This window comes from Anolis carolinensis, chromosome 5, assembly GCF_035594765.1.
Source record: "Anolis carolinensis isolate JA03-04 chromosome 5, rAnoCar3.1.pri, whole genome shotgun sequence".
Lineage (NCBI taxonomy): Eukaryota > Metazoa > Chordata > Lepidosauria > Squamata > Dactyloidae > Anolis > Anolis carolinensis.
In genome coordinates this window covers 3,580,174-3,593,023 of record NC_085845.1, presented here as the reverse complement: position 1 = coordinate 3,593,023, position 12,850 = coordinate 3,580,174, and the positions used below count along the sequence as shown (strand labels likewise).

The 12,850-nt window shown below is 43.0% G+C and overlaps 1 protein-coding gene across 1 annotated transcript in view; it reads right to left on the bottom strand.

Moving 5' to 3' along the window:
* Positions 1–11,568, bottom strand: part of lbx2 (ladybird homeobox 2) — a 19,475-nt gene extending 7,907 nt beyond the window's left edge. Inside the window, exon 1 of the mRNA XM_062981486.1 lies at positions 11,262–11,568. Within this exon, the coding sequence (XP_062837556.1) occupies positions 11,262–11,568 (307 nt within the window). The remainder of the gene's footprint in view (positions 1–11,261) is intronic.
* Between the last annotated feature and the right edge of the window lie 1,282 nt (positions 11,569–12,850).

Genomic DNA, 12,850 nt, shown 5'->3' with positions numbered 1-12,850 from the left:
AGGTCTGTTGGAAACTAGGCAAGTGGGGTTTATACAGCAGAGTCTCACTTATCCAACATAAACGGGCCGGCAGAACGTTGGATAAGTGAATATGTTGGATAATAAGGAGAGATTAAGGAGAAGCCTATTAAACATCAAATTAGGTTATGATTTTACAAATTAAGCACCAAAACATCATGTTAGACAACAAATCTGACAGAAAAAGTAGTTCAATACACAGTAATTCTATGTAGTAATTACTGTATTTACAAATTTAGCACCAAAATATCACGATGTTTTGAAAACATTGACTACAAAAATGCGTTGGATAATCCAGAATGTTGGATAAGTGAGACTCTACTGTATATCTGACATGTCCAGGGTCAGTGAAAGAACTCTTGTCTATTTGAGGCAAGTTGAATGTTGCAATTAGCCAGCTTGATTAGGAAGCAGCCAGGCTTTGAAGCTACAAGGCCATTAAATGCTAATCAAGGTGGTCAATGGCAACATTCACGCGTCTGGCGGAGGAATACAGCATTACTAAAACATAAACAAACACGTGTTTCTGGGCCTCTTCGACCTGCTGATTCCAAACTGGCACCAGTTTTCCTCCCATCAATTCTAGTTCTAGAGATAACAGAAGGTATGCCGGGCTGCGGCGCAGGCTGTTGAGCAACCAGCTGCAGCCAGCTGCAATGAATCACTCTGACCAGGAGGTCATGAGTTCGAGGCCAGCTCGGAGCCCCGTATTTGTCTTGTCTTTGTTCTATGTTAAGGCATTGAATGTTTGCCTTATATGTGTAATGTGATCCGCCCTGAGTCCCCTTCGGGGTGAGAAAGAAGGGCGGAATATAAATACTGTAAATAAATAATAAATAAATATGCCCTCGCCCATAGAAAACCACGATAATCTATATCTATAAAAGGGTAATGAAATTTCGGCCTAGGACAAAACAACAAAACTACACATCCCAGAAACACTAAACTTGGCAGCACAACCCCTCATCCATGCCTCTACCTTCATAAAACAAAAAGCTCCAGCTACTCCAGAAAACGGCCAGGCTTTGAGACTGCAAGGCTGTTCACTGCTATTCCATAAGGATTCCCATAAGTCACAGCAACGCGTGGCCGGGCAAAGCTAGTTCTATATAAGAAAGGAGAGCTAATGCAGTCTAGCCCATGCAGTTTCTCTCAAGCAGCCCCAAAACAATCCTAGGAACAGGTATACAATCCAAGTCTTCTTCTTTTTTTGGGCTGTATAGTAGTAGTAGTAGTAGTAGTAGTAGTAGTAGTAATAATAATAATAATAATAATAATAATAATAATAATAATAATAAATGCCCAATTATCCTAAGCCTCAACAGTGCGGATCCAGTCAGAATCCTCCTCGGGGCCTTTTCCAGACGGGAGATTGAAAAAGAGTGGCTTGAGAAGATTGTGTTCTCAGTTTCGCTTTGAGGTTTTGATGTGACAGGATTTTGGGGAGTCTTTTCTTGGGTCGGAAGGAAGGGACAGCTACAGTAGAGTCTCACTTATCCAACATAAACGGGCCAGCAGAATGTTGGATAAGTGAATATGTTGGATAATAAGGAGGCATTAAAGAAAAGCCTATTAAACATCAAATTAGGTTATGATTTTACAAATTAAGCACCAAAACATCATGTTAGACAACAAATTTGACAGAAAAAGTAGTTCAATAGGCAGTAATGCTATGTAGTAATTACTGTATTTATGAATTTAGCACCAAAATATCACGATATATTGAAAACATTGACTACAAAAATGCGTTGGATAATCCACAACGTTGGATAAGCGAGTGTTGGATAAGCGAGACTCTACTGTAAATGGATAGACAGACAGACAGAAAGAGGAAGGAAGGAAGGAAGGAAGGAAGGAAGAGAAAGAAGGAAGGAAGGAAGGAAGGAAGGAAGGAAGGAAGGAAGGAAGGAAGAGAAAGAAAGAAGGAAGGAAGGAAGGAAGGAAGGAAGGAAGGAAGGAAGGAAGGAAGGAAGGAAGGAAAGAAGGAAAGGAAGGAAAAGAAAGAAAGGAAGGAAGGAAGGAAGGAAGGAAGGAAGGAAGGAAAGAAGGAAGGAAGAGAAAGAAAGAAGGAAGGAAGAGAAGGAAGGAAGAGAAGGAAGGAAGGAAGGAAGGAAGGAAGGAAGGAAGGAAGGAAGGAAGGAAGGAAGGAAGAGAAAGAAAGAAGGAAGGAAGGAAGAGAAAGGAAGGAAGGAAAGAAGGAGGGAGGGAGGAGAAAGAAAGAAGGAAGGAAGGAAGAGAAAGGAAGGAAGGAAGGAAGGAAGGAAGGAAGGAAGGAAGGAAGGAAGGAAGGAAGGAAAGGAAGGAAGGAAGGAAGGAAAGAAGGAAAGGAAGGAAGGAAGGAAGGAAGGAAGGAAGGAAGGAAGGAAAGAAGGAAAGGAAGGAAAAGAAAGAAGGAAGGAAGAGAAGGAAGGAAGGAAGGAAGGAAGGAAGGAAGGAAGGAAGGAAGGAAGGAAGGAAGGAAGAGAAAGAAAGAAGGAAGGAAGGAAGAGAAAGGAAGGAAGGAAAGAAGGAGGGAGGGAGGAGAAAGAAAGAAGGAAGGAAGGAAGAGAAAGGAAGGAAGGAAGGAAGGAAGGAAGGAAGGAAGGAAGGAAGGAAGGAAGGAAGAAGGAAAGGAAGGAAGGAAGGAAGGAAGGAAGGAAGGAAGGAAGGAAGGAAGGAAGGAAAGAAGGAAAGGAAGGAAGGAAGGAAGGAAGGAAGGAAGGAAGGAAGGAAGGAAGGAAGGAAAGGAAGGAAGGAAGGGAAAGAAGGAAGGAAGGAAGGAAGAGAAAGGAAGGAAGGAAAGAAGGAGGGAGGGAGGAGAAAGAAAGAAGGAAGGAAGGAAGAGAAAGGAAGGAAGGAAGGAAGGAAGGAAGGAAGGAAGGAAGGAAGGGACAGATAAATGGATAGACAGACAGACAGAAAGAGGAAGGAAGGAAGGAAGGAAGGAAGGAAGGAAGGAAGGAAGAAAGAAGGAAAGGAAGGAAGGAAGGAAGGAAGGAAGGAAGAGAAAGAAAGAAGGAAAGAAGGAAGGAAGGAAGGATGGAAGGAAGGAAGAGAAAGAAAGAAGGAAGGAAGGAAGGAAGGAAGGAAGAGAAAGAAAGAAGGAAGGAAGGAAGGATGGAAGGAAGGAAGAGAAAGAAAGAAGGAAGGAAGGCAGGAAGAGAAAGAAAGAAGGAAGGAAGGAAGAGAAAGGAAGGAAGGAAAGAAGGAGGGAGGGAGGAGAAAGAAAGAAGGAAGGAAGGAAGAGAAAGGAAGGAAGGAAGGAAGGAAGGAAGGAAGGAAGGAAGGAAGGAAGGAAGGAAGGAAGGGACAGATAAATGGATAGACAGACAGACAGAAAGAGGAAGGAAGGAAGAGAAAGAAGGAAGGAAGGAAGGAAGGAAGGAAGAAAGGAAGAGAAAGAAGGAAGGAAGGAAGGAAGGAAGGAAGGAAGGAAGGAAGGAAGGAAGGAAGGAAGGAAGGAAGAGAAGAAGAAGGAAGGAAGGAAGGAAGGAAGAGAAAGAAGGAAGGAAGAGAAAGAAGGAAGGAAGGAAGGAAGGAAGAGAAAGAAGGAAGGAAGAGAAAGAAGGAAGGAAGGAAGGAAGGAAGGAAGAAAGAAAGAAAGAAAGAAGAGAAAGGAAGGAAGGAAGGAAGGAAGGAAGGAAGGAAGGAAGAAAGAAAGAAAGAAAGAAAGAAAGAAAGAAAGAAAGAAAGAAAGAAAGAAAGGAAGGAAGGAAAAGAAAGAAAGAAAGAAAGAAAGAAAGAAAGAAAGAAAGAAAGAAAGAAAGAAAGAAAGAAAGGGAAGGGAAGGGAAGGGAAGGGAAGGGAAGGGAAGGGAAGGGAAGGGAAGGGAAGAAAAGAAAAGAAAAGAAAAGAAAAGAAAAGAAAAGAAAAGAAAAGAAAAGAAAAGAAAAGAAAAGAAAAGAAAAGAAAAGAAAAGAAAAGAAAAGAAAAGAAGAGGCGGGCTGGGGTTTTTCCCGGTAACGACGGCGATAAGGATGGTAATGATGAAGATGAAGTGCCTTCGGGTCAAGAGGCGATTGAAAACTGGGGATCCTAGAATCATAGAATAGTAAAGTTGGAAGAGACCTGGTGGGCCATCCAGTGCAACCCTTTTCTGCCAAGAAGCAGGAGAACCGCATTCGAAGCACCCCCGACAGATGGCCATCCAGCCTCTGTTTCAAAACCTCCAAAGAAGGAGCCTCCGCCGGACTCCCCCTGGGACAGAGAGTGACCCCTTTCAGCCTCGTCCCTCCAGGTGTTTTGGACTCCAACTCCCACCATTCCTGACAGCCTCAGGCCCTTTCCTTTCTCCCCTCAGCCGTATTATTTTGGAATGGTAATAATAATATCACTAGCAGCAGTATTAGTAATCACAGTAATAAAGGTAGCAGTATCTGCAATAGTAACGGTAGTAATAATAGTGGCAATCGTAGTAATTGTAGTCCAACTTGTAAGAGTTTATCATGCGGTAATAATAATAATAATAATAATAATAATAATAATAATAATAATAATAATAATAATAAATAAAACTTTATTTATATACCGCCCTATCTCCCGGATGGGACTCAGGGCGGTTTACAGTCATAAAAGCAACACAAACATTACATAACAACATAATACACATTATTAAACAAAGTAAAATAATACAATTATAACAATAAATCACACTTATGTGATGTGTGTGATGTGTTATATTATTTTTATTTAATGTTCAACTTTCTGTTATTTTTATGGTTAGTTTATTATCTTATATGGAGACTGTTGTGACTGGTTGTTTGTTTGTTTTCGGTGTTGAATGTTTGCCCCTTTGCCCCTTTCGGATTATACATAAATACATTATTATTATTATTATTATTATTATTATTGTTATATTGACACAAAGACACAGCAAACGAGATATATATGCTGGATTTCGTATCACAGAATCACAAGACGAACATTTCCCAAGGGTTTAGGAATGCAGATTATTATTATTATTATTATTATTATTATTATTATTATTATTATTATTATTATTATTGGGTTATTGTACGTTTTTGCGGGCTGTATGGCCATGTCCCAGAAGCATTCTCTCCTGACGTTTCGCCCACATGTACGGCAGGCATCCTCACAACCTCTGAGGATGCCTGCTATAGATGTGGGCGAAACGTCAGGAGAGAATGCTTCTGGGACATGGCCATACAGCCCGGAAAACGTACAACAATCCTGTGATCCCGGCCATGAAAGCCTTCGATAATACATTATTGTTGTTGTTTTTGTTGTTGTTGTAATAGTAGTAACAGTAGACATAATAGTAGCAGTAGTAATGGATACAGTAATAGTAATAGATCCCTGTCAAGCTGCTTAACTGCATGTTTGTTCCTTTTGTTTTGAACCCACAACCTCTGAGGATGCCTGCCATAGATGTGGGCGAAACGTCAGGAGAGAATGCTTCTGGGACATGGCCATACAGCCCGGAAAACGTACAACAATCCTGTGATCCCGGCCATGAAAGCCTTCGATAATACATTATTGTTGTTGTTTTTGTTGTTGTTGTAATAGTAGTAACAGTAGACATAGTAATAGCAGTAGTAATGGATACAGTAATAGTAATAGATCCCTGTCAAGCTGCTGAACTGCATGTTTGTTCCTTTTGTTTTGAACCCACAACCTCTGAGGATGCCTGCCATAGATGTGGGCGAAACGTCAGGAGAGAATGCTTCTGGGACATGGCCAGACAGCCCGGAAAACGTACAACAACCCTGTGATCCCGGCCATGAAAGCCTTCGATAATACATTATTGTTGTTGTTTTTGTTGTTGTTGTAATAGTAGTAACAGTAGACATAGTAATAGCAGTAGTAATGGATACAGTAATAGTAATAGATCCCTGTCAAGCTGCTTAACTGCATGTTTGTTCCTTTTGTTTTGAACCCACAACCTCTGAGGATGCCTGCCATAGATGTGGGCGAAACGTCAGGAGAGAATGCTTCTGGGACATGGCCAGACAGCCCGGAAAACGTACAACAACCCTGTGATCCCGGCCATGAAAGCCTTCGATAATACATTATTGTTGTTGTTTTTGTTGTTGTTGTAATAGTAGTAACAGTAGACATAGTAATAGCAGTAGTAATGGATACAGTAATAGTAATAGATCCCTGTCAAGCTGCTTAACTGCATGTTTGTTCCTTTTGTTTTGAACCCACCACTGAAAAAAGATACCGAATACAAACTGTTGAAAGGGGTGTAGAGTGTTTTTTCACGTGAATGTAAAATTCTAAGTATCTGTACCAGATGTATAACTGTTTGTATGTGGATATGGATACACGCGCTTGTTAATTTAATGCAACATTCACCGACAAATTCGCCCGAGGAAGACCTAGAGTCGAAACCGGTTGTGGCATGCATACTCCGCGGTGCAACATTGGTTTGAGAAGCTACAAGTTTATACATGGAACATACATTGTTCGAGTTAGAAGTGATCCGAATGCACAGAGCAGTACCATTGCCCAGGGGTCCCCAAACTTTTTAAGCAGAGGGCCGGTCCACAATCCTTCAGACTGTGGAGGGGCCGAATTATCATTTGAAAAAAAAATACAAACAAATTCCTATACATACTGCACATGTCTTATTTGTAGTGCAACAACAACAACAACAACAACAACAACAACAACGAAAGAACAATACCATATTTAAAAATGAAAACAATTTTAACCAACATAAACCTATTAGGATTTCAATGGAAAGTGTGGGTCTGCTACTGGCCAATGAGATAGTCAAGTTAATTAGGATTGTTGTTGTTGTTGTTGTTGTGTGCCTTCAAGTCATGTCAGACCTTGGCCGAGCCTAAGTCTAAAATTATTTATTTACTGCATTTATTTACTACATTTATATCCCACCCTTCTCATCCCGAAGGGGACTCAGAGCAGCTGTATGTACATACAATTTATTATATTATTAGCATAACACAATATTAGCATTATATATTACTATATTGAACTATACCACTATACTATTATATAATATGTAATATATAACATATAATTAATATTATTATATGGTATTAGTATTATATTGTATAACATAAGATTATTATCAATATTATATGTATATACAATATATTATATTACTAAAACTGATATAAAAATATATTATAAAACTGAGGGCGGGGGCCAGGTAAATGACCTTGGAGGGCCGCATCCGGCCCCCGGGCCTTAGTTTGGGGACCCCTGCCATTGCCATTGTCAGCTCTGTACCAATTGTATTTCATTTAATACTGTTAATACTGATCTATACTGGATATCAAGTTGGCGTGTCCTTGGCGCTTTATATCTTTGTGTTTGTGGGAAAATATTGATTTAATTGCACTGAATGCCTAGTCTGGCCATTAGAACCTCTTTCCAAACTAGAAGGCTCTGAGTTGTCGAAGGAAGGCTTTTTCATGTCCGGAATCACAAGGTTGTTGCGTGTTTCCCGGGCTGTCTGGCCATGTTCCAGAAGCATTCTCTCCTGACGTTTCGCCCACATCTGTGGCAGGCATCCTCAGAGGTTTTGAGGTCTGATGGAAACTAGGCAAGTGAGGTTTGTCTATCTGTGGTGGGAAAAAGAACTCTTCTCTGTTGGAGGCCAGTGCGAATGTTGCAACTGATCACCTTGATTAGCATTGAATAGCCTTTCAGCTTCAAAGTCTGGCTGCTTCCTGCCTGGGGGAATCCTTTGTTGGGAGGTGTCAGCAGTCCCTGATCGTTTCTTGTCTGGAATTCCCCTGGTTTTGAGAGAATGCTTCTGGAACATGGCCATACAGCCCGGAAAACTCACAGCAACCCTAGAAGACTCTGTCCCCAAAATAGTGGTTCCCAACCTTTATTCCTACTATACACAGATTTTTATCCTTTGCCCCAACTCTGAATATATCTGGTACATTACGAATTTAGCACTGAATATTATAATGCAATACAATATAATAATAATACACTATTATAATTGTATATTTATATTACATGTATAATAATAATACAATATAATAATATCCATTATATATTATATATTACACGTAATATTACTAATAATATTGCAATATAGTGGTATAGCACAGTATAGTAATATATAATGCTTATATTGTGCTATGCTAATAATATAATATATTGTATGTACATATGGCTTGTAAGCCACCCTGAGTCCCCTTAAATAAATAAATAAACAAACAAACGATAAACAACCTAAAAGTACATTCCAAAATTACATACAATATTAAAACATCGAACATCATAATCCAATAACCCAACAACTGCCCAGTGTGCTATACCACTATACTGCAATATTATTAGTAATATTACATGTAATATATAATATATAATGAATAGTATTATATTGTATTATTATTATACATGTAATATAAATATACAATTATAATAGTGTATTATTATTGTATTGCATTGCATTATAATATTTTAACAATATAGACATATAAATATATTATATTACAGTATAATTTCACTTATCCAAGCTTCACTTATCCAAGGTTTTGTATTATCCAACGCAGTCTGCCTTTTAGTAGTCATTGTTTTTGTAGTAAATGTTGCCATGTTTTGGTGCTAAATTCGTAAATACAGTAATTACTGCATAACATTACTGCTTTTTCTGTCAATTTCTTGTTTGGTGCTTAATTTGTAAAATCATAATGTCATTTTATGTTTAATAGGCTTTTTTCCCCCTTAATCCCTCCTTATTATCCATGATTTTCGCTTATCCAAGGTTCTGCCGGGTCCGTTTATCTCGGATAAGTGAGACTCTACTGTATTAGAATAGCATAATATGCCAACCTAGCAATTAGAAAACATGCCAATGTGAGTAGATCAATAGGTACGGCTCCAGCGGGAAAGTAACGGCGCTCCATGCAGTCATGCCAGTGGCCACATGACCTTGGAGGTGTCTACGGACAACGCCGGCTCTTCGGCTTAGAAATAGAGATGAGCACCAACCCCCAGAGTCGGACACAACAGGGGAAATCTTTACCTTTACTAGAACTCAGTGACAGACCAGTTATTAGACTCGAAATGCGCCAATTGTGTATTTATATGTATATATTTTTTCTCAATGTTTAATGTACAGTAGAGTCTCAGTTATCCAACATAAACGGGATAAGCGAATATGTTGGATAATAAGGAGAGATTAAGGAAAAGCCTATTAAACATCAAATTAGGTTATGATTTTACAAATTAAGCACCAGAACGTCATGTTATACCACAAATTTGACAGAAAAATTAGTTCAATACACAGTAACGGTATGTAGTAATTACCGTATTTACGAATTTAGCAGCAAAATATCATGATATATTGAAAACATTGACTACAAAAATGCTTTGGATAATCCAGAACGTTGGATAAGTGAGACTCTACTGTATTTAATTTTAACTGATCGAATGGTCTGTAATATTTTTTATATTGTGTTTTATTGTCAGCCGCCCTGAGTCTATGGGTGAGAAGGGCGGGATATAAGTATTGTAATAAATAAGTAATAAATAAATTATTGGGTTGTTGTATGTTTTCCGGGCTGTCTGGCCATGTTCTAGAAGTATTCGCTCCTGACGTTTCGCCCACATCTATGGCAGGCATCCGCAGAGGTTGTGAGGTATGGAGAAACTAAGCAAGGAAGGTTTATATATATATCTGTGGAAAGTCCAAGATGAGGGAAGAACTCCTGTCAGTTGGAGGTCCGCGTGAATGTTGGAGTTAATCTGGACTTCCCACAGATATATATATATATAAACCTTCCTTGCTTAGTTTCTCCATATACCTCACAACCTCTGGGGATGCCTGCCATAGATGTGGGAGAAACGTCAGGAGAGAATGCTTCTGGAACATGGCCAGACAGCCCGGAAAACATGCAACAACCCTGTGATCCCGGCCATGAAAGCCTTCGACAACAAATAAATTATTATTATATGATTTCCATAAGTTATTATAGTAATAATATAATGTTATTATATATTATTAATAATATTATTATAGTAATAATATAGTACAGGCCTGGGCAAACTTCGGCCCTCCCTCCAGGTGTCTTGGACTTCAACTCTGACCATTCCTAACACCCGGAATGTGAGGAAAAGACCCCCATCCTGCACTGGCGATGGCTCAAGACCTTTCCCGGCTTCATGAAGACCCCCCCCCCCAATTCAAAGACCCCTATCCTGCACTGGCCGGGGCTCAAGACCTTGCAGTGTATTCCCAGCTCTTTCCCGGCTTCGTGAAGACCCTCCCCCCAATTCAAAGACCCCTGTCCTGCACTGGCGATGGCTCAAGACCTTTCCCGGCTTCGTGAAGACCCTCCCCCCAATTCAAAGACCCCTGTCCTGCACTGGCGATGGCTCAAGACCTTTCCCGGCTTCGTGAAGACCCTCCCCCCAATTCAAAGACCCCTGTCCTGCACTGGCGATGGCTCAAGACCTTTCCCGGCTTCATGAAGACCCCCCCCCCCAATTCAAAGACCCCTATCCTGCACTGGCCGGGGCTCAAGACCTTGCAGTGTATTCCCAGCTCTTTCCCGGCTTCGTGAAGACCCTCCCTCCAATTCAAAGACCCCCATCCTGCACTGGCGATGGCTCAAGACCTTTCCCGGCTTCATGAAGACCCCCCCCCCAATTCAAAGACCCCTATCCTGCACTGGCCGGGGCTCAAGACCTTGCAGTATATTCCCAGCTCTTTCCCGGCTTCGTGAAGACCCCCTCCTCAATTCAAAGACTCCTATCCTGCACTGGCGATGGCTCAAGACCTTTCCCGGCTTCGTGAAGACCCTCACCCCAATTCGAAGACCCCCATCCTGTACTGGCGATGGCTCAAGACCTTGCAGCCCTTTCCCGGCTTCGTGAAGACCCCCTCCTCAATTCAAAGACCCCCATCCTGTACTGGCGATGGCTCAAGACCTTGCAGCCCTTTCCCGGCTTCGTGAAGACCCCCTCCTCAATTCAAAGACCCCCATCCTGTACTGGCGATGGCTCAAGACCTTTCCCGGCTTCGTGAAGACCCCCTCCTGAATTCAAAGACCCCCATCCTGTACTGGCGATGGTTCAAGACCTTGCAGCCCTTTCCCGGCTTCGTGAAGACCCCCTCCTCAATTCGAAGACCCCCATCCTGCACTGGCGATGGCTCAAGACCTTTCCCGGCTTCGTGAAGACCCTCACCCCAATTCAAAGACCCCCATCCTGTACTGGCGATGGCTCAAGACCCTGCAGCGTAGCCCCAGCCCTTTCCCGGCTTCGTGAAGCCCCCCCCCCCCCCGCCCCCCAATTCCGCTGCCGCTCACCGTTGCTGGCGGCCTGGAGGAGGGGGCTTCCCTCGAGGGCGCGGAAGGTCTTGCTGGCGAGCTGCTCGAGGGCGCAGAGGGGCGAGGCGGGCCCGGGGCTGCGCGGGGAGGGGGCGGGCGAGGGACCCCCGCTCCGGGCCCCTCTTTCTCCCCGTTCTCCGCCGGGGGTCTTGCCCAGGATGTCGGCGATGCTGAAGGGCGTGAGGGGCTTCCCGGAGGCGGCGGGGGCGGGGGCGGGGGGCGGGAAGCGCGGCCCCTGGCCCTGGGGGGCTCTGGGCGCCCAGGCGGGGTCCGTGGCCGAGCTCATCGCAGACCCCGCCGCCCGCCCGCCCCGGCCAGGAGACCCCAAGGCGGGCGGCGGCGGAGGAAGAAGAGAGAGAGAGAGAGAGAGACTTCTCTGCGAAGGAGACCGAGGGGGAGGGGGGGGGGAGGGAGGGGTGGGGAGGGGGTGGGAAGCCCCCTCCTCCCTTCCTCTTCCTCCTTCCCTTCCTGCCTTCCTTCCTTCCTTCCTTCCTTCTTCCCTTTTCCTCGCCGGAGGGCAAACGCCGACACTTCCAGGCGGAGCCTCCTCCCCCTCTGCCGCCCCCCACTCTCATTTAGGACCCTCCCTCTTTCTTTCCCTCCTCAGAGTGGAATCCGGGGGGCTCCGGTGAGTGCGACTCCGGCGGATTTTAAGACAGGGGTCCGGGGGGGGGGGGGGGCTACTCCCTATAACCATCTATTTTATTTGGGTGGGGGGGGGTCTCCTCGTGGTCCCCCTCCCCAATTTAATTCCTCTCCTCCCTTTTTTCACAAGCTGCCCTTTGAACAGGGTTGTTGTCTGTCTTTCGGGCTGTGCGGCCATGTTCCAGAAGCATTCTCTCCTGACGTTTCGCCCACATCTATGTTGTGGTTGTGAGGTATGTACAACCTAAGCAAGGAAGGTTTTTATATATATCTGTGGGAAGTCCAGGGTGAGGGACCTGTATTTATTTTATTTAGGGGAGGGTCTCCCCGCTGCCCACCCCCCACATGCTATAATTATGTAATAATATAATAAAGAGATAATATATTACAATAACATATAATATATTATTTGATATTACTATATTATTATTACATAATTATAGCATATATATTATATTATATTATTATTATTATTATTATTTGGGTGGGGGGGGGTCTCCTCGTGGTCCCCCTCCCCAATTTAATTCCTCTCCTCCCTTTTTTCACAAGCTGCCCTTTTAACAGGGTTGTTGTCTGTCTTTCGGGCTGTGCGGCCATGTTCCAGAAGCATTCTCTCCTGACGTTTCGCCCACATCTATGTTGTGGTTGTGAGGTATGTACAACCTAAGCAAGGAAGGTTTTTATATATATCTGTGGGAAGTCCAGGGTGAGGGACCTGTATTAAAAAAAAAAAAACTCTAAAATCAAAACAGTAAATATAAGAAGCAACACTCTGAGACATGGGAACTAGGGACAGTTAACAAAGGATGCCCCCAGGCAGAAAGTAGCCAGTAGATGTAGCCATTCAATGCCAATTAGAGTGATTAACTGGAACATTTACGCTGGTCCCTCACCCTGGACTTCCCACAGATATATATAAACCT